The sequence below is a fragment of the Elephas maximus genome, chromosome 8 (assembly GCF_024166365.1).
Source record: "Elephas maximus indicus isolate mEleMax1 chromosome 8, mEleMax1 primary haplotype, whole genome shotgun sequence".
Taxonomy (NCBI): Eukaryota; Metazoa; Chordata; class Mammalia; order Proboscidea; family Elephantidae; genus Elephas; species Elephas maximus.
In genome coordinates, this window is record NC_064826.1 from 13,962,209 (window position 1) to 13,981,379 (window position 19,171).

General features: G+C 41.5%; 1 protein-coding gene across 1 annotated transcript in view; it reads left to right on the top strand.

The window, feature by feature from the left end:
* MTPN (myotrophin) overlaps positions 1-19,171 on the top strand; it is a 50,487-nt gene that overhangs the window by 18,335 nt on the left and 12,981 nt on the right. The window contains exons 2-3 of the mRNA XM_049893699.1: positions 9,960-10,073; positions 11,032-11,115. Coding sequence (XP_049749656.1) covers positions 9,960-10,073; positions 11,032-11,115 — 198 coding nt within the window. The remainder of the gene's footprint in view (positions 1-9,959; positions 10,074-11,031; positions 11,116-19,171) is intronic.

Consider the following 19,171-nt stretch of genomic DNA (forward strand, 5'->3'; position numbering starts at 1 on the left):
GAAGTTGTCGAGAATTTCATTTTACTTGGAGCTACAATCAACAGCCATGGAAGCAGCAGTCAAGAAATCAAAGGACGCATTGCATTGGGCAAATCTGCTGCAAAAGACCTCTTTAAAGTGTTAAAAAGCAAAGATGTCAACTTGAAGACTAAGGTGTGCCTGACCCAAGCCATGGTATCTTCAATCACATCATATGCATGTGAAAGCTGGTCAATGAATAAGGAAGAGCAAAGAAGAGTTGACGCCTTTGAATTATGGTGCTAGCAAAGAATATTGAATATACCATGGACTGTCAAAAGAAGGAACAAATCTGTCTTGAAGAAGTACAGGCAGAATGTTCCTTAGAAGTAAGGATGACGAGACTGTTGTCTCACATACTTTGGACATGTTATCAGGAGGGACCAGTCCCTGGAGAAGGACATCATGTTTGGTAAAATAGAAAGTCAGCAAAAAAGAGGAAACCCCTCAGTGAGATGGATTGACACAGTGGCTGCAACAGTGTGCTCAAGCATAACAACGATTGTAAGGATAGCGCAGGACCGGGCAGTGTTTCGTTCTGTGGTGCATAGGGTCACTATGAGTCAGAACCGATTACACCACCCAACAACAGCAACGACATGTAAATAAGTAAGGTATTGACCTTTTTTCATGGCGTTTTCATGCAAGTACATAAATAGCAAATACCTGATCGAATAAGGTAAATTTAATAAGATATGTAAACAAGAACTATTAAAAGGAGGGATCATAGATTAAGAGTATCAGGTAAAAATTTTATAGATCCTGTAGGGAAAGTGGAATTTCATTCAATCAAGGTGTGGAAGTGGCGTGACTGTGCCAAGAAAAGGCAACAGTGTGAGTGAGGCACCAACATGGGAAAGCCCAGTGCGGCAGGAGCAGAGGTGTGTGACAGCAGGAATGGGGGGTGAGTGTGTAATTGAAGCTAACCTGAGTGCCAAGGTGAGGAATTTCTGCTTAACAGAAAAGAGCAGTTGAAATTGAGTGAGGAAGTGGCGTGATCAGTGTTACTCTTTAGAAACTTGGTTTTAATCGATTTACATACATTTGGTGAATTGAAGTTGGGAACGTTGGGTTTTTATTGAGAAGTCCAGTAATAACAATGGCTGATATTTGTTGCATGCTTACCAGCCACGTTACACTTAGCACTGTGGTAGATGATTACCACAGTCCAAATCCCAAACCCACTGCCGTCGAGTCAGTTCCGACTCACAGCAGCCCTATAGGACAGAGTGGAACTGCCCACAGGGCTCCCAAGGCTGTAAATCTTTACGGAAGCAGGCTGCCGCATCTTTCTCACATGGAGCGGCTGGTGGGTTCAAACCACCCATGTTTCAGTTGGCAAGCAAGCGCTTAACCACTGCACCACCCACCATTAGCACCTCCTGACTTTCATTAGCCTGTGGGAATTCCATATACCATAAGGAGCTAATGCCTCCGGCCACATTCTCACATACACACCTGTGTGCACACGCACACTCAAAATCAGTAGACCTTATTGAATACTGTTTTATTTTCTAATTTTCCTTTTATAACTTGCTATCATAATCAGTCAGCAGTCACAACAAACGGTTACTGAGATTTAAAAGGTCTGTATATACCATATAGGCATTTTATTAGAAATAAGAAAGTATAAGATAGAATCTCTGCCCTCTATGGTCCTTTAAAATATAATTAACAACACAAGATAGAAACACATGAAAAGGTAAATTGCAATAAAAGATAAATTGCCGGTGAATTAAGTTCCTAAACTAATCTGGGGTTGTCCAGAGTAAAATAGTCTTCAGACACTTCTTGGGTTCCATTTGATTTAGAATTCCACATAGATTCTCCTTACTCCCACCACTGTCTGCATCCCCTTCTTACTCTGAGCGGCACTAGGAGCCAACTCACTCTAAAGCATTTCATGATCACAACAGTGGTTCTGGACAGAGGATATTTAAACTGCTTACTAGAAGATACTATGAGGTATTATTATTTTATATATGGAATATTTCACACATACGCATATTACAGAAGGTTTTCACTGGCTAATGCTTTTCAGAAGTAGACTGCTGGGTCCTTCGTCCTAGTCTGTCTTATCCTGGAAGCTCAGCTGAAACCTGTCCTCCATGGGTGACCCTGCTGGTATCTGAATACCGGTGGCATAGCTTCCAGCATCACAGCAACACGCAAGCCCCCACAGTACAACAAACGGACAGACACGTGGGGGAAACAACACCTTTGAATTGTGGTGTTGCCGAAGAATATTGAATATACCATGAACTGCCAAAAGAACGAATAAATCTGTCTTGGAAGAAGTGCGGCCAGAATGCTCCTTAGAAGCAAGGATGGCGAGACTGCGTCTTACGTACTTTGGGCATGTTGTCAGGAGGGATCAGTCCCTGAAGAAGGACATCATGCTTGGCAGAGCACAGGGTCAGCGGAAAAGAGGAAGACCCTCAACGAGGTGGATTGACGCAGTGGCTGCAACAATGAGCTCAGGCATAACAAAGATTGTAAGGATGGCACAGGACCGGGCAGTGTTTTGTTCTGTTGTGCACAGGGTCGCTGTGAGTCGGAACCGACTCGATGGCACCTAACAACAGCAACACGCATATTATATATCTGGAATATAATATTTTTAGAGGAAATAAGGATACCTTCAAAACAGCCTTATGAAAACTATGGTAAAAATACAATTTTAATATCATATGTGTATTTAACAACTGACATTACATACTTCTATGTACGATATTACATATTACACTGAAAGGAAGGAGTTTTGAAAGAGTAATATGAAGCTGCTTATTAAACCATCGTTGCTAAGAGGGGAGAGGTGAAGCTACGCAAGCCTGGGATGTGATGGCAAGCATTGCTGATTTCACAGTTATGTGTAAGTCAGCCTGTTTCACCTCCACTGTGTGTGCAGAGTTCTCTGTGACCTGTCTGGTTATGCACATGCATGCTGTGGTGAAAATATTATTGCTGCGAAGCTCTACCACGTATGATGTTACCGTATGGCATTGTGCATCCATAAGGAGGTATTATTCCCCCCCCCCCCCCCCAAAATTTGTCATCAAGTTATTTCTATGTGGGTATTATTATTATAAGACTGTAAGGACAACCACATTTATCAACTGTTCAGATTATGTAGAATGACGATCTAAAATCATAATCAGGATCTCAAAAGTGTATTTTAGATGTCCAGAGAGGAAACCGAGGAGCAGTGGTCAGAGAGGTAGGAGGAAAGCTTTCATGACTTGCTGTCAGAGAAGGGAGTTTAAAAAGGAAGGCAGGATGGACTTTGTCACTGTCGAGAGGTCAGTAAGGTGAGAATTAAAAGGGAGTCTTTGCACTTAGCAGCATGGAGGTGAGGTTATGGGATAGTGTTGAAGGGAGAAGCCAAATGAGAATGGGAGGTGAGAAGTTGGAGATAGCAAATACTATATATACAACTCTTGAGAAAAGTTCAGCCATGAAAGGGAGGAGAGAAGACAAGAGCTGAAGGGTGGACGTTCAGTCAAGGAGAGGTTTTTGTGGTATTCTTTGCTTTTTGTTGTTGTTGTTGAGAAGATAGCAAAACACACACCAGTTCAACCATTTCTGCATGTACAAGCCCAGTGACATTACATTCTTCCAGTTGTGCAGCCATCCTCACCCTCGTTTTCTTAGTTGTTCCTCTCCCATTGACATAAACTCAGCTGTCCCCTAAGATTCTTGTCTAATCTTGAGTTGCTGTTGTCACTTTGATCCCCTATAGATAGTTCTTAAAAGAGCATAAGGCTCGAGGCAGACATTTTTTACTAGTTAAGCTAAACTATTTTTTGGTTTTAAGAAGACTTCAGGGGATATTATTCAAGGTTATAGTTTCAGTGGTTCATCCAGCCTCCGTGGACCGGAGTCTGTGTTTGCTTTTTTAGTGGAAGAGCCTTGAGTGGCATGTGCTGAGGATCCAGTAGCAGAAGAGGTTGAAAACGCAGGCTAGTAAAGGGATAAACAAGGGTTAAGTTTTCTGAGAAAACAAGAAGGGATGGTATCCAAAATTTACCTGAGGGATTGGCTTGAGCTAGGAGGGAGAAGAATGATCCAGTGCAGGAAGGCTTTAGCTAGGAGTGGAGGAGGATTGTCAGGTGTGGGTAAGCATGGCCGAGAGGAATCCCAGGGGGACCTCTGTCTGGAGACAGTCATCTGAATAAAGAAGATATGAGGTCATCTCTGAGAATGAAGGGGAAGGAAGTGATAGAGAGAGAAGTCTGAGGTCTATAAAAAGTGTCAAGTTTAAAATAGTCTCTGTGGAGAGTGGGAGAGCAAGATAAAAAGGGAAACATGTTTAGATTGCTGTACAATGTCAAGGACCAGCTGAGATTGTGCATCTCTCTCCCCTACCCCCAGAATCTGGGAGACACAATTAGAATTCGCTTTTTCTCTGTAGCTGAAGCCCACCCAGCTAGTAAGTGTTTACATTCTTCCTCTCTTACAGCATAAGAGATCTAGGACCCTGGAGTTAATCTGTTTCCTTAGGGGGGAGAAAAAATGCCTCTGAATATTTAATGATTCTAAATTATTATGAAGAAAACATATCACTGCTACCCCCAAGACATTTGCATTCTGTTTGGAAGAAGGCATGTTGTTAGTAGATGCCTTCAGGCCAGTTCCAACTCATAGTGACCTACGTACAACAGAACAAAACTCTGTGGTCCTGCCACATCCTTACAGTCGTTGTTATGCTTGAGCCCATTGTTGCAGTTCTGTCAGTCTGTCTCGCTGAGGGCCTTCCTCTTTTTCACTGACCTTCTACCAAGCATGATGTTCTTCTCCAGGGAATGATCCCTCCTGATAACATGTCCAAAGTATGTGAGATAAAGTCTCAGCATCTTCACTTCTAAGGAGCATTCTGGCTGTACTTCTCCCAAGACGGATTTGTTTATCCTTTTGGCAGTCCATGGTTTATTCAGTCTTCTTGAGACTTGAAGAATCTGTAGTATCTGAATTAATGAGAAGACAGGAGGGTGTGGGTTTTGAATCTGAAGAGAGGAGGGAGGACTTTAGAGTATGTGTTTGAAAGAACACCTGGTGCTAGTTATAAGGTGACAGGACTCCAGACATCTTGATTCAGGGAACTGCTTCATGAGTTGACCAAACCAAGCTAAACGAGAAACTCTTTCAGGCATTTTGCCACTCTAAAATGTGAACTCTTCTTAAGAGAAGGGGGCAAATAGTGAGTTAGAGGCCGCATGGTGTTTTGAAAGAGAATGGGCTTAGATGTCTACTCTGTTGGTAACTAAGCCACATTAAGAAGTTTTTTAAACTCTTTCATCTTTAGGCTTTTCACATATTAAATGGTGATTTTTCTCATTTTAGGGTGGTTGGAAGTTTAGAGATAGTGCATATAGCACAGTGCAAACATGCAGTGGCTGGTCAGCAAGGGGTAGTTGTAATCGTTGCCATTGTTAGCATCTCTGAATCCTCAGTGAAAGAAGACTTCTTTTTGAGGGCTAAGATTCATTTTCTTAGACTACACCTCACCCATCACCAAGGTGTTCTGATATATATTCGTATTGCTCTAAGTTCTTTTCCTTCATAATGCTTTTCATATTTTGAGACTATATATTTAGTTATATGGTTATTCAATTAATATCTGCCTCCCCCACTAGGTGGTAAGCCCCCTGCAGCCAGAAGCCATGTCTGATTCTGTTCACCATCGTACCACACTGCCTAGCACGGCAGCTGGCAAAACAGTAGGGTTCTAGTAATATTCTTGAAGCTGATACTGAGATTGCTTTGAGATGGTGATGGCTAGTTCCATCAAAGTAGCAGTGCTTTGACAAATTAGCATGCCTGTTGCATGAACTACATAAAATCTCAGTGCTTGGCAGTGGGATGCAGACCCCAAATTCTCATAAGGCCAGACTTAATGGTCTGACTGAGACTAGAAGGACCCCGGTGGTCATGGCCCCCAGACCTTCTGTTGCCCCAAGATAGGAACCATTCCCGAAGCCAACTCTTCAGACATGGATAGGACTGGACAATGTGTGGGAGAGGGATGCTGGTGAGGAGTTAGCTTCTTGGATCAGGGGGACACTTGAGACTATGTTGGCATCTCCTTCCTGGAGGGGAGATGAGAGGGTGGAGGGGGTTAGAAGCTGGCGAAAAGGACACGAAAAGAGAGTGGAGGGAGAGAGCGGACTGTCTCATTGGGGGAGAGTAATTGGGAGTGTGTAGCAAGGTATATATGGGTTTTTGTGTGAGAGACTGACTTGATTTGTAAACTTTCACTTAAAGCACAATAAAAATTATTAAAAAAAAAAATCTCAGTGCTTGAATTCACCAGTCTTACATGGCCACATCTTATGCTGAGTAAGCTCCTCAGAAATAAGACAACCCTGGTGGCACAGTGGTTAAGCGCTAGACTGCTAATTAAAAGGTAGGCATTTCAAATCTACCAGCAGCTCACAGAAGAAGAGACCTGGCAATCTGCTCCCATAAAGTTGACAGCCTTAGGAACCCTATGGGGTGGTTCTTTCCTATCATGTTGTTGTTGTTGTTAGGTGCTGTGGAGTCGGCTCTGACTCGGAGCAACCCTGTGTACCACAGAACGAAACAGTGCCCGGCCCTACGCCATCCTTAAAATCGTTGTTACACTTGAGCCTATTACTGCAGCCGCTGCATCAGTCCATCTCATTGAGGGTCGTCCTCTTGACCGCTGACCCTTTACTTTACCAAGCATAATGTCCTTTCCCAGGAACTGGTCCCTCCTGACAACACATCCAAAGTATGTGAGATGCAGTCTCACCATCCTTGTTTCTAAGGAGCATTCTGATTGTACTTACAAGACAGATTTGTTTGTTCTTCTGGCCGTCCATGGTATATTCGGTATTCTTCGCCAATGCCACAATTCACTGGCGTCAATTCTTCTTTGGTCTTCCATATTCATGGTCCAGCTTTCCCATGCATATGATGCAGTTGAAAATACCATGACTTGGGTCAGGCGCACCTTAGTCTTCAAGGTGACATCTTTGCTTTTCAACACTTTAAAGAGGTCCTTTGCAGCAGATTTGCCCAGTGCAATGCGTCTTTTGATTTCTTGACTGCTGCTTCCATGGGTGTTGATTGTCGATCCAAGTAAAATGAAATCCTTGACAACCTCAGTCTTTTCTCCATTTATCATGATGTAGCTTATTTGTCCAGTTGTGAGGATTTTGTTTTCTTTATGTTGAGGTGTAATCAGTACTGAAGGCCGTGGTCTTTGATCTTCATCAGTAAGTTCTTCAAGTCCCCTTCACTTTCAGCAAGCAAGGCTGTGTCATCTGCATAACGCAGGTTGTTCATGGGTCTTCCTCCAATCCTGATACCCCATTATTCTTCAGATAGTCCAGCTTCTCGGATTATTTGCTCAGCATACGGATTGAATAGATACACGGTGAAAGGATACAACTCTGATGCACACCTTTCCTGACTTTAAACCACTAGGTATCCTTTTGTTCTGTCTGAACAACTGCCTCTTGATCTATGTAAAGGTTCCTCATGAGCACAATTAAGTGTTCAGGAATTCCCATTCGTTGCAATGTTATCCATGATTTGTTATGATCCACACAGTTGAATGCCTTTGCATAGTCAGTAAAACACAGGCAGACATCCTTCTGGTATTCTCTGCTCTCAGCCAGGATCCATCTGACATCAGCAATGATCCCCTCGTTCCATATCCTCTTCTGAATCTGGCCTGAATTTCTGGCAGTTCAATATCGATAATACTACTACAGCCACTTTTGAATGATTTTCAGCAAAATTTTGCTTATGTGTGATATTAATGATATTGTTTGATAATTTCTGCATTTGGTTGGATCACCTTTCTTGGCATAGAGCAGTGAGTACTTCCAGTGCTCCATCCATTTGTTAAAACATCTCAGTTGATATTCCGTCAGTTCCTGGAGCCTTGTTTTTCACCAATGCCTTCAGCACAACTTGGACTTCCTCCTTCAGTACCATCAGTTCCTGATCATATGCTACCTTTTGAAATGGTTGAATGTCGACCAGTTCTTTTTGGTGTAATGACTCCGTGTATTCCTTGCATCTTCTTTTCATGCTTTCTGTGTCGTTCAATATTTTCCCCATAGAATCCTTCACCGTTGAAACTTAAGGCTTGAATTTTTTCTTCAGTTCCTTCAGCTTGAGAAATGCCGAGCGTGTTCTTCCCTTTTGGTTTTCTATCTCCAGCTCTTTGCATATCTCATTATAGTACCTTACTTTGTCTTCTTGAACCACTCTTTGAAATCTTCTGTTCATTTCTTTTACTTCATCATTTCTTCCTTTTGCTTTAGCTGCTCAATGTTCGAGAGCAAGTTTCAGAGTCTCCTCTGACATCCATCTTGGTCTTTTCTTTCTTTCCTGTCTTTCCAGTGACCTCTTTCTTTATATGTGATGTCTTTGATGTCATTCCACAACTCGTCTGGTCTTCGGTCATTAGTGTTCAATGCATCAAATCTATTCTTTCAATGGTCTCTAAATTCAGATGGGGTATACTCAAGGTCGTATTTTGACTCTCGTGGACTTGCACTTATTTTCTTCAGTTTCAGCTTGAACTTACATATGAGCAGCTGATGATCTGTTCCACAGTCAGCTCCTGGCCTTTTTCTAGCTGATGATATTGAGCTTTTCCATCGTCTTTTTTCATAGTTGTAGTCAGTTTGATTCCTGTGTATTCCATCTGGCAAGGTCCATGTGTATAGTCAGTATTTATGTTGGTGAAAGAAAATATTTGCAGTGAAGTATTTGGTCTTGCAAAATTTTGTCATTCGATCTCCAGCATTGTTTCTATCATTAAGGCCATATTTTCCAACTACTTATCTTCTTTGTTTCCAACGCTCGCATTCCAATCGTCAGTAATTATCAGTGCATCCTGATTGCATGTTTGATCAATTTCAGACTGTAGAAGTTGGTAAAAATCTTCCGTTTCTTCATCTTTGGCCTTAGTGGTTGGTGCATAAATTCGAATAATAGTCATATTAACTGATCTTCCTTGGAGGTATATAGATAATATCCTATCACTGACAGTGTTGTACTCCAGGATAGACCTTGAAATGTTCTTTTTGATGATGAATGCGACACCATTCCTCTTCAAGTTGTCATTCCCAACATAGTAAACTATATGATTGTCCAATTCAAAATGGCCGGTACCAGTCCATTTCAGCTCACTGATGCCTAGGGTATTGATGTTTATGTGTTCCATTTCATTTTTGACGAGTTCCGATTTTCCTAGGTTCATGCTTTGTACCTTGGAGGTTCTGATTATTAGTAGATGTTTGCAGACTCATTTTGAGTCATGCCACATTGGCAAATGGAGGTCCCGAAAGCCTTAATCCATCCACGTCATTAAGGCCGACTCTACGTTGAGGAGGCAGCTCTTCCCCAGTCATCTTTTGAGTGCCTTCCAATCTGGGGGGCTCATCTCCCGGCACTATATCAGACAGCGTTCCACTGCTATTCGTAAGGTTTTCATTGGCTGGTTTTTTTCAGAAGTAGACTGCCGGGTCCTTCTTCCTAGTCTGTCTTAGTCTGGAAGCTCAGCTGAAACCCGTCCTCCACGGCTGACCCTGCTGGTATCTGAATACCGGTGGCATAGCTTCCAGCATCACAGCAACACGCAAGCCCCCACAATACGACAAACTGACATACAGGGTCGCTGTGAGTCAGAATCGACTTGGCGGCACCCAACAGCAGTCTGTTTAGTTACATTCAACATTAATTTTGTGTGTGTGTTGTTTTCAGCCTGACTTGAATTACTATCATACTGGGTGTTAACTATTGTATAGAATTTCATTTCAGGTCTTTAGCTTTTTATTTCGCTTTGCACAAAATGTCATTGTTTCATGAAATTGTTGTAACTTTAAGAAAGTGAGACTATCAGTTGTCTTATATCCTCTGCAGTCCACTATCATATAAATACTGTTTTCGTTATTTTTAAGGGAGAAGATGTCAACCGGACGCTAGAAGGTGGGAGGAAGCCTCTTCATTATGCAGCAGACTGCGGGCAGCTTGAGATCCTGGAGTTCCTGCTGCTGAAAGGAGCGGATATTAATGTATGTAAAGAACATTGTCTTTCTAGAAAAAAAAAATCCTATTGTATGCTTGGACTGTTTGTTTCCTACAGATTTGCGAATTAACTATGGAAACGTTAAATAAAAATACGGTCTGAAATTATACCAGATTTCTTGTAACCCAGAAGTATGTAGCTAAGACTTTAAAAATAAGCGAGATAAACCAACTTTTTTTAGGATAAAAGTTAGTCAAAGAGCTAACCTTGCAGTTTGTGTTCCTTTAAAGCTAGTGACTCAAATACCTTCTATTTGCATATACTTAAGCTGATATAACTGAAGGTTGTGTTTTCCCCTTGGCTAGTGCTTTTCATGTTGTAAAGCCTAGAGAGCTTGCACTGTGTGTAGGTAGCAGGGGGTGACCTGTGGAGCCCAGGGCTCTGCAGTCGTGATCATTCTCAGCTGGATTGTTGGGCACAGGCCAGTGGCCGAGTGATCGAGGGCCATCATCTCCTGACTCCAGCCTTTTGTAGCTCCTGCATTTCAGAGTTCGGGGAAAATGTTTAAGTTACCATGACAGCATTCCAGGACACCATATCACCTGGCCTAGTTGTGACAGTGTTTTTTTCCCTTCTCATTGGCTGTGGTCTCCCCTCTTCCCTTCCTGGACCTCATTGGCATTTTTACAGTAGAGGGGAATGGAGGCTCAGACGAAATAACTAGTCACGCAGTAAGTCATAGAACCAAGATCTGAGCGCAGGTACAAGTTCGGCTCTCTCTTCTTCACTGTACTGGCTCCCAAAGAGCTGCTTGTGGGCTTGGCCTCTCATAGCTCCCTTAGAGACAAGAAACGTAAACTGTGGGGTGATTCTTGTGGAGAAAGGTAAATAGGTAAATGCAGATCTTGAAGTACAGACAAGAGTTTGCTGTTTAGAGCTAGAAAGAAGGCAAAAATGAAGCGTGATATGGATGAGGTTGTTCATCTCTGTCTGTCATTTCCTAGGCTCCAGATAAGCATCATATTACCCCTCTTCTGTCTGCTGTCTACGAGGGCCACGTTTCCTGTGTGAAGTTGCTTCTGTCAAAGGTGAGGTCAAGTGCCCATTTTGTTTTTTCTATTACTGAGTGACTGCTTAAGCTAAGCATTTGGTGGTTAATTTATTGAAATCTTGTTTAGCAGCAGGGGCAGAAAACTAGAGGAGAGACAGTATCCCAAATTGAGGTCTAGAACTGTGTTACTCGAAATAGCCTGTCCACATACCATTAGCAGTTCAGAATGGGTAAGGCGCTTGGCTTGGAATATAAATCAGCACACTGTTGCCTTCATTGAGAAAATCTTGCTATGAAACAAAAGTTAGCTGTACTTAGTGACCTAGAACATGTCATCATGGACTAGTAACAGTCTGCAGACTGGCAGCAAGTCCACGGACCGCACGTTGAGTAGCACTGTTTTATAGCTTGTAAGCTTCATGTTCTGTAGTACATGCTGGGCAGGGTTACTGGAGAAATTAAACGAATGACTGCATACAGAGCATCTGCCACAGTGCCTGACACGTAAGAAGCGCTTAGTAGATCGTAGCTTAGGGTCAGCGTCAGTGAGATATGGAGAAAATTGGGGAAGGAGGTAGCACATTTGTCTCTCTTTAAAGATAGGTTCTGAAAGCAGTTAATTCAGGTTTTCTAAAAGTAGGTGTTTTTTTTTTACCCTTTGCTTTGTTAAAAACGCAGTTACTTAATTTTTTAAGTGTTTTAATTTGAAATACATGGGCAGCAATTTCCAGGTACTGTGTACCATACTAATGTGAATAATGGAAATACTGTTCTTTGCCCTTTAGTGGATCAGGAATCTGGTGGGATGTGCCTCTTTCTTACTGCCCGTCCACCCCTGACAAGATTAAAAAGTACCTTTGAAAACTGATGGATAATTTTATCACCGGAGAATATTTTTACTTATAGTATTTAAAACTGGTTGCTACAGGCTACAAATACTGTCTGGCAGCTCATCAACAATTTCTATGATTTCTATATTGTATTAGTTTGGACTCTTTATATAGCACGTAACTAAACCCAACTCAGTCAGGCTTAAGCAGCAAACAGATTTCTTTGACTCAAGCTACACAGTTGAGGCCCAGCTTGACCCTGGGCCTAAGCCACGTGACCAGGATCTGGTTTCTTTTTGTCTCTCTCAGCTCTCTCCTCAGCGGTGACTTAATGCCTCTGATCTCAGCCTGTCTATGAGCAGCTCCTGGCTCTGAGCTCCTCCTCGTTCATGCCACATAGGTGAATTAGGCTTTTCGTTTCTAATGTCCCTTGCAGATACCTCCTTGCATCTCATTGGTTCTAATCAGTTATGGACTGATCCCTGAAATAGTTACTGTGGCAGTTAGCTAAGCCAGCCACCACCCTTTCCTGGAGTGGAGTTGGAGCCAGGCTTCTTCATCACAGGAGAGGAAGAGCTGAGTTCTTCAACAAGAAATCAGGGTGCTGTGGGCAGAAGACCAGGTCAGGGTGGGCAGTGCCATGGGAGCAATCAGCAAGTGTCTAACTTCTAACCAAAAGGTGACACCTGAAGAGAAAATAGTGTATAATTTGAATCATTGACCATAGCATACAACTGAATCTGACAGCACTCTCTAGTGTAACACAGAATGACAGATTTCTGAAGCAGATTCTGAATGAATAGGAATGTTAATCAGTTATTCATCCCCTTGCAACATAAAAATTGGTCTCTGAGTTTTATGGTAAACATGCTAAGGTATTAAGCATGTTGACTTGAAATCAGTAACAAGTGAAATTAACTAGGATTGTTGGCATGGGCGTTGAGTAAGCACTCATTTGACGTGTATTCAAGATACAGGATATATTTTTACATCAAGGTACAGGCATGACTGAGAATAATTGATATATTAAAAAGACCAGGTAAAGTGAACCCTCTTAAAACAGGGACCAGAATTTTATAATAAAGTTTAAACCTCAAAAAGCAAAATTTAAAATTATCAATTAAGTTTTAAAATCTTGTCTGTCAGAGTTTTAAGTTACAATCATAATTCTTAAACAATGTTTGAGCAAATATATACATATATATGTGCAAAATTGTATGGCCAATTGTTGAAACATCTGTCACTTAAAGCTTGGCTGTGTCACGCCATCACAAAGAAGTCACTTTTGCCAGTGGGTTTTCTTCAACATGTTGTTGTTAGGTGCCATTGAGTCAGTTCCAACTCATAATGACCCTGTGTACAATAGAACGAAACACTGCCCGGTCCTGTGCCATGCCCACAATCACTGTTGTGCTTGAGCCCATTATTGTAGCCACTGCATCAGTCTATCTCATTGAGAGTCTTCCTCTTTTCCGCTGACCCTGTACTTTACCAAGCATGATGTCCTTCTCCAGGGACTGATCCCTCCTGACAACATGTCCAAAGTATGTAAGACGCAGCCTTGCCATCCTTGCTTCAAAGGAGCATTCTGGTTGCACTTCTTCCAAGACAGATTTGGTCGTTCTTTTGGCAGTCCATGGTATATTCAATATTCTTCGCCAACACCACAATTCACAGGCATCAACTCTTCTTCGGTCTTCCATATTCATTGTCCAGCTTTCACGTGTATATGATGCGATTGAAAATACCATGGCTTGGGTCAGGCGCACCTTAGTCATCAAGGTGACATCTTTGATTTTCAACACTTTAAAAGAGGTCCCTGGCAGCAGATTAGTCCAGTGCAGTGCATCTTTTGATTTCTTGATTGCTGCTTCTGTGAGTGTTGATTGTGGATCCAAGTATAATGCAATCCTTGACAACCTCAGTCTGTTCTCTGTTTATCATGATGTAGCTTATTGGTCCAATTGTGAGGATTTTTGTTTTCTTTATGTTGAGGTGTAATCCCTACTGAAGGCTATGTATGGTCTTTGTCTTCATCGGCAAGTGCTTCAAGTCCTCTTCACTTTCAGCAAGCAAGGTTGTGTCATCTGCATAACGCAGGTTGTTAATGACCCTCTTTTTTTTTTTTTTTAAAATCCTGGTGCCCCATTCTTTTCCATGTAGTCTAGCTTCTTGGATTATTTGCTTTCTTAAGGAAATTTATCATCAACTTTCTTAAGGACCTTAAAACCCAGTGATATTTATTTTCTTTTGAAATGCTTTACTTTTTAAAACCTGTAAACTTTAAAGTTGTTCACTGTCCCCACGCCCACCTATTCTTTACATATAAGTGGGAGCTGGCCATGAGGGAGTAAACCAGAGTATTTATTATTTAGGGGAAATCAGAAGCTGATGGCGTATTCTTAGTCCCACCTCAGCTTCTTAGGTTTTCCTCATCATTAAGAAGTGCTAGTGTATTGAATAGTACAGACAGACAGATCAGATGCAGGGAATTAATGCTGGCGTGGGGAGGTAGCTTGCTTGTTGTGTAGGTCCATGTGGCAAGTGGTGGAGCCATCATGGATGTTGGTAAGCTTCCTTGGATCTCTTGGCTTCTAATCTCATCCACTGAGTCTACCACAACAGCCATTCGGTTGCTTTCTCCCACCCTGGGACCAGTTCTTCCTGCTTACTGTAGTCATTGATAGTTTTAATTGACTGTGGTAGAATGTCTAAATATTTTTCAGTCTGCAATGTATTTATCATTTAGAAACACTGATCTGAACCAAGCAGATAATGAAGACTCCAATGTCTTGGTGGCTACCTCTTGTGTACTCGAGCTATCTCCATTCCCCAGTGGTATCTCAGCCAGAGGAGCCTAAATCCTGCCTTTCTGGGAATTAGATAAATCTATATGGTAAAATAAATGAATGATTCCTTCCTTCCCTTTCTTTCCCTAACCTTTTCTGCCCAGCCTAGGATTTTGTTCTCAGAAAATAAAAACTTCATGGGATCCTTTTTAGCCAAATGTTCTGCTTATTGACTCAGTGAGATGCTGTCTCCTTTGAGCCATGTCTGGAACTATAGATCACAGTTATGTTCCTCTGTCTCCTCAGGGGAAAACACAGTGACTCCTAAGCTAAAAGGGCCCAGACCATTACACTGCACTCCTCATCCTCAAAACATGATACTCCAAAGTCACTGAGACCTTGTGGTTGTAGGATTCCATTGTTAAAGAATCTTCTCCATTAAATGAGCTTCTGAAAACCTGGCTTGATTTGCATTTGTCCAAATATGATTCCTAGAAGGTTCTCTCTAAGTGTGCACTGGGTTATAAATTCTTGGTTGAGAGTTGAGTTGCCTGACTTTTAACTAGTTTGTTTTTCCTTTTACTTGTACCCATGATATCTCTTTTATTATGTCTGAGCCTTGGTTTTTGTAGCCAAATAACTGACATTCAGAGATGGCTCTATTGATGACAGATCAATTGTAAGTATATTGAGCTATTATTTTAGAGGAAGAAAGGGATTCATTTGACCTTTCTGAATACAACATGGTAAAATTGAGTTCAGCTTTTTCAAACTAATTGCTTTGATTTTGTTGCTGCATCAGCGCCTTCGATTGATCCCCTGTAGTTTTATTAGCCAGGCGTTTTTAGCTATTGATTGTGCTCTTTCAGAATCCTTAATTACTAAAAATGGCGCTATTCTGATGCATTTTTGAAAGCTAAATCAACGTTTGTATTACGAAGTTTGGTTTGCTTTGAACCAGAAATAGAAGCCTTATGGATTATTACGAGTTTATTTTAAAAGTATGTAGTTTAAGAACTTTACAGACTCATTGCCATTTCCATTATCCGGCTTTGTATTATTAGCTTAGAAAAAAGGCAAAATAATGAACAGGTATTTAGACAGTTAGTATGATCACAACTAATGAGGAGAAAAAGGAAAACCATGAAAACAGAAGTAAGAAGATGGCCAGAATACTTGAACCCACACTCTGATCTGCTATATTGCCTGCTTGGTGAGGTTTTTTTTTTGTTTTTTTTTTTTAACTTAATGCAGTGAAAGTTTATGAGACAAATAGGAATTTAGGAAAAGAGGAAACTAACATTTACGGAAACTCTAGTGTGTGCTCATCACTTTGTTTATGTAATCTCCTTTAATTTACTATCAACCGGGATACAGAGGTGTTTTCATCTCCAGAGTAGGATAAGGAAATCGTTTGTCCTGGGGAGGTTAAATGACTGCTTGAGATTGCCTTTCAGAACGCTGTCAGGGGCCTCTCATTCTGAAAGTTATGAGAGACAGCGTGTACATTCCTGCAGGTAGAAGATATTTGGCCTGACTTTTAATTAACGAGTTGGTAGATGAGAAGAACATAGGGATGAGGCCCTCCACTTCAAGACTGAGACCTATGTACAGTCCCTGGTATCCATCTTTCGCTCCCAGTGACAGAAGTTTTTGAAACGAATGAATCAATACCTGCATTGGACCACGAGAAGGAGCTCATTACACAAGAAATTATGAGGAATTGTTGAAAGAATGCAGGCCAGGATAGGGTTGAAGAAGGACACATTTTCAAACTGGAGCAAGAGAGTATTGTTACCAGAGGCAGGAGCTGGCCAGGGCTGCTCCCAGCCCAGAGACTGCCAGGACCCCTGAGCAGCAGACAGGTGATTGCACTTCAGGAGGAAGTAAATAGAACCCAGAGAGAAAGACTGAGATACAAGTAGGGTGAGCAAGAAATTCGTTTGTGAGTAAGCCTAAATCGATATTAAAATGTAAAACAAACACTGACGTTTTGAAAAAGAGGGTAGAACTACAGAATTGGTAAATAATAGCTTATAAGATAGGAGGGGGTGATCAGAGCCAGAGAGCCTGAGAAGCCCTAGTACAGGCAGTGAGAAGACCAGGGAAAGAGGCGGGTGGGACAGGTAAAATTCGGCTCACAAAGCACGATGAGAAATTCAGCCGAAGGACCCAGAGCGGGCCTGGGAAACAGACACTTCCAGGAGTGAAGGATCCCCCCTGAGCAGCACAGTGGCCAGGAGCAGGCTCCACCAGCGTAGTTTGGCCTGAGCATTGAAGCAAGAAGAGTCAGGCTCTGTCACCTCGGGTCATTTTAAATTGCACTCTCTGAATTCTCAGTTGAAAAGTAAGTAGGTTCCTTTTTTTAACCCTGAAAAAATCTTATTCAGGGAATTTCTGGAATAAAGAGGATAATTAAAAGGTGGTATAAAATATCCTCTGGGTCAGGGGTCAGCAGAGCTTTTTCTGCAGAGTCAGATAGTATTGTAGACTTACAGGCCGTATGGTCTCTGTCGTCTAACTCCCATTGTCGCTCTGAAGCCACCATGCAGTCCAGTGAGTGTGTGTGGCTTCGGGCCAGTAAACCCTGCACTAACTCAAGAGTGGTGGGGAATTTTATAGCTCACGGCATGTGAAAACCCTAACCCTCAGTGGTAAGATGATCCTTCCCAAGTGATAGAGGTTGAGTGTGTATCATTCTGGATGCTCTTATTAGATTGTGCTAGTGCTTGTTTGTTGAAAAGTTCAGTTTTAGCCCTACAAGAGCTTACAGGACAGGCATCTGGGTGTTGGTTCATTGTTCTCTGTTAACTGGTCTTGCTGGTTAAAGTCTCAGATACATAAACAATGGCAGTGTTGCACGAAGCAGTAACTTTTGTCGTTGGATTTTCCAGCTCAGTTTAATCTGGACTTCACAGTGCAATATAATTTGAACACATTATTGAGAAATGGTCTGCTCGATCTATCATATTGTTAGCTCATGGACTTTCATTTATTTTACATCTTAATCCCGTTTCCGTGGCTAAGGAAACGATTCCCTAGGACAAACAGTAGTTTTCCCATAGCGTTAACACAGTATCATGTTGGACATTTCCTAGCATGTTAACATAATGTCGTATAATACTTAATTTACGTTACAATTTCTAAAATATAAATGCTGGGTTTTTTTTTTTTAAATCCTTATAATTTACATAATTGACAATAAAGGATGTTAAGAAGTCAAGTGTCCTCTTCCATAACCCTAAGGAAAACCATTTCTGCATAGGGCATTGTAGGGAAAGGTAAAGCGTTTAAATGTTTACTTCTGCTGTCTATTCTAGAGATGCCATGTCTGCTGCCGTTAGCACAGGGGAGCTTTCCATCGTTACCCTGTGTGTGTTCCTCCTCTGCCCCTTACATGTGTACGCTGCTGTTAGAAATGACCGCTCAGCCTCCTAAAGGAACAGGGAGCCTTTAAAAAAAAACAAGTGCCCCAGCATGACAAAAATCATATGACCCAAAAATTTAAAAACATTACAAGTGCTGTTTTATTCTTAGATTATAAAAATAAACTAACAGCGTATTTAATTCAGTGGTTGTTATAAACTGTCATTTTGGTATTAATGGCGTTTAGCATAACCAGGCTATATCTGCGAGAAAAAAGTACCAAAGAGCACCTGTTGTTCTTTTCCCCTCGTTCTTCCACGTCTGCTTCATACCATGTCAGAGAATGTCTTCATAGGAAGTCTGTGCTAACACACACGTGCGCGCGCGCACACACACACGTGCTGTATATGTATATAAAACCCCCTGGTGATTACGCAACAGTGTGTTTAGTGACTCACAGCTGTTCCAGATCACTCAGTAAGTTAAGTGCCGTTTTTTAGTTGAGTGGGATAATTGAGTGAGATACAGAACTAAGGTTTACTCAGGTGTCTCTTATAAAAGGAAGTCAAAAGGCTTAGTGTCTTATATACAATTGCTATACAGATTCAGTATGTGTAAAAATACTAGAAATTAGTTACTAATAGGTTTGCTAATGAAAATATAGGAAACCATTTTATCTGATAACACTGATATGTTTACTGAACAGATTTTCTATGATTGACATATATGTATATATATTTTTTAATTGAGCAGCCAGTTGATAAAATGGTTTTTGATTTAAAAAAAAAAAAAACTCGAATAAAATTAAAAGTTTTGATTAAAAAAAAAACTTGAATACTCCCCTCGCGTGTCAGCACCGTCAGACCCTCCAGGAAGTGCGTGGGGTGCAGAATCAGTACCTCGAGTTGGGAGCCAGATGTGTACTCTGTAAGGCTGGAACCCAGCCCCTTTCAGCATAAAGCAGGGAGGTGTGCTCACAGGGGATCGACTTGTTTTTACCTGTATTACTGACTATATCCTCCAGCATGTATTTTAGGGTAATTTGGGACCCCCAAAGTTCTGTTCCATGTGGCATGGGCACACTTGGTTTCAGAAATTTAGGACAAGT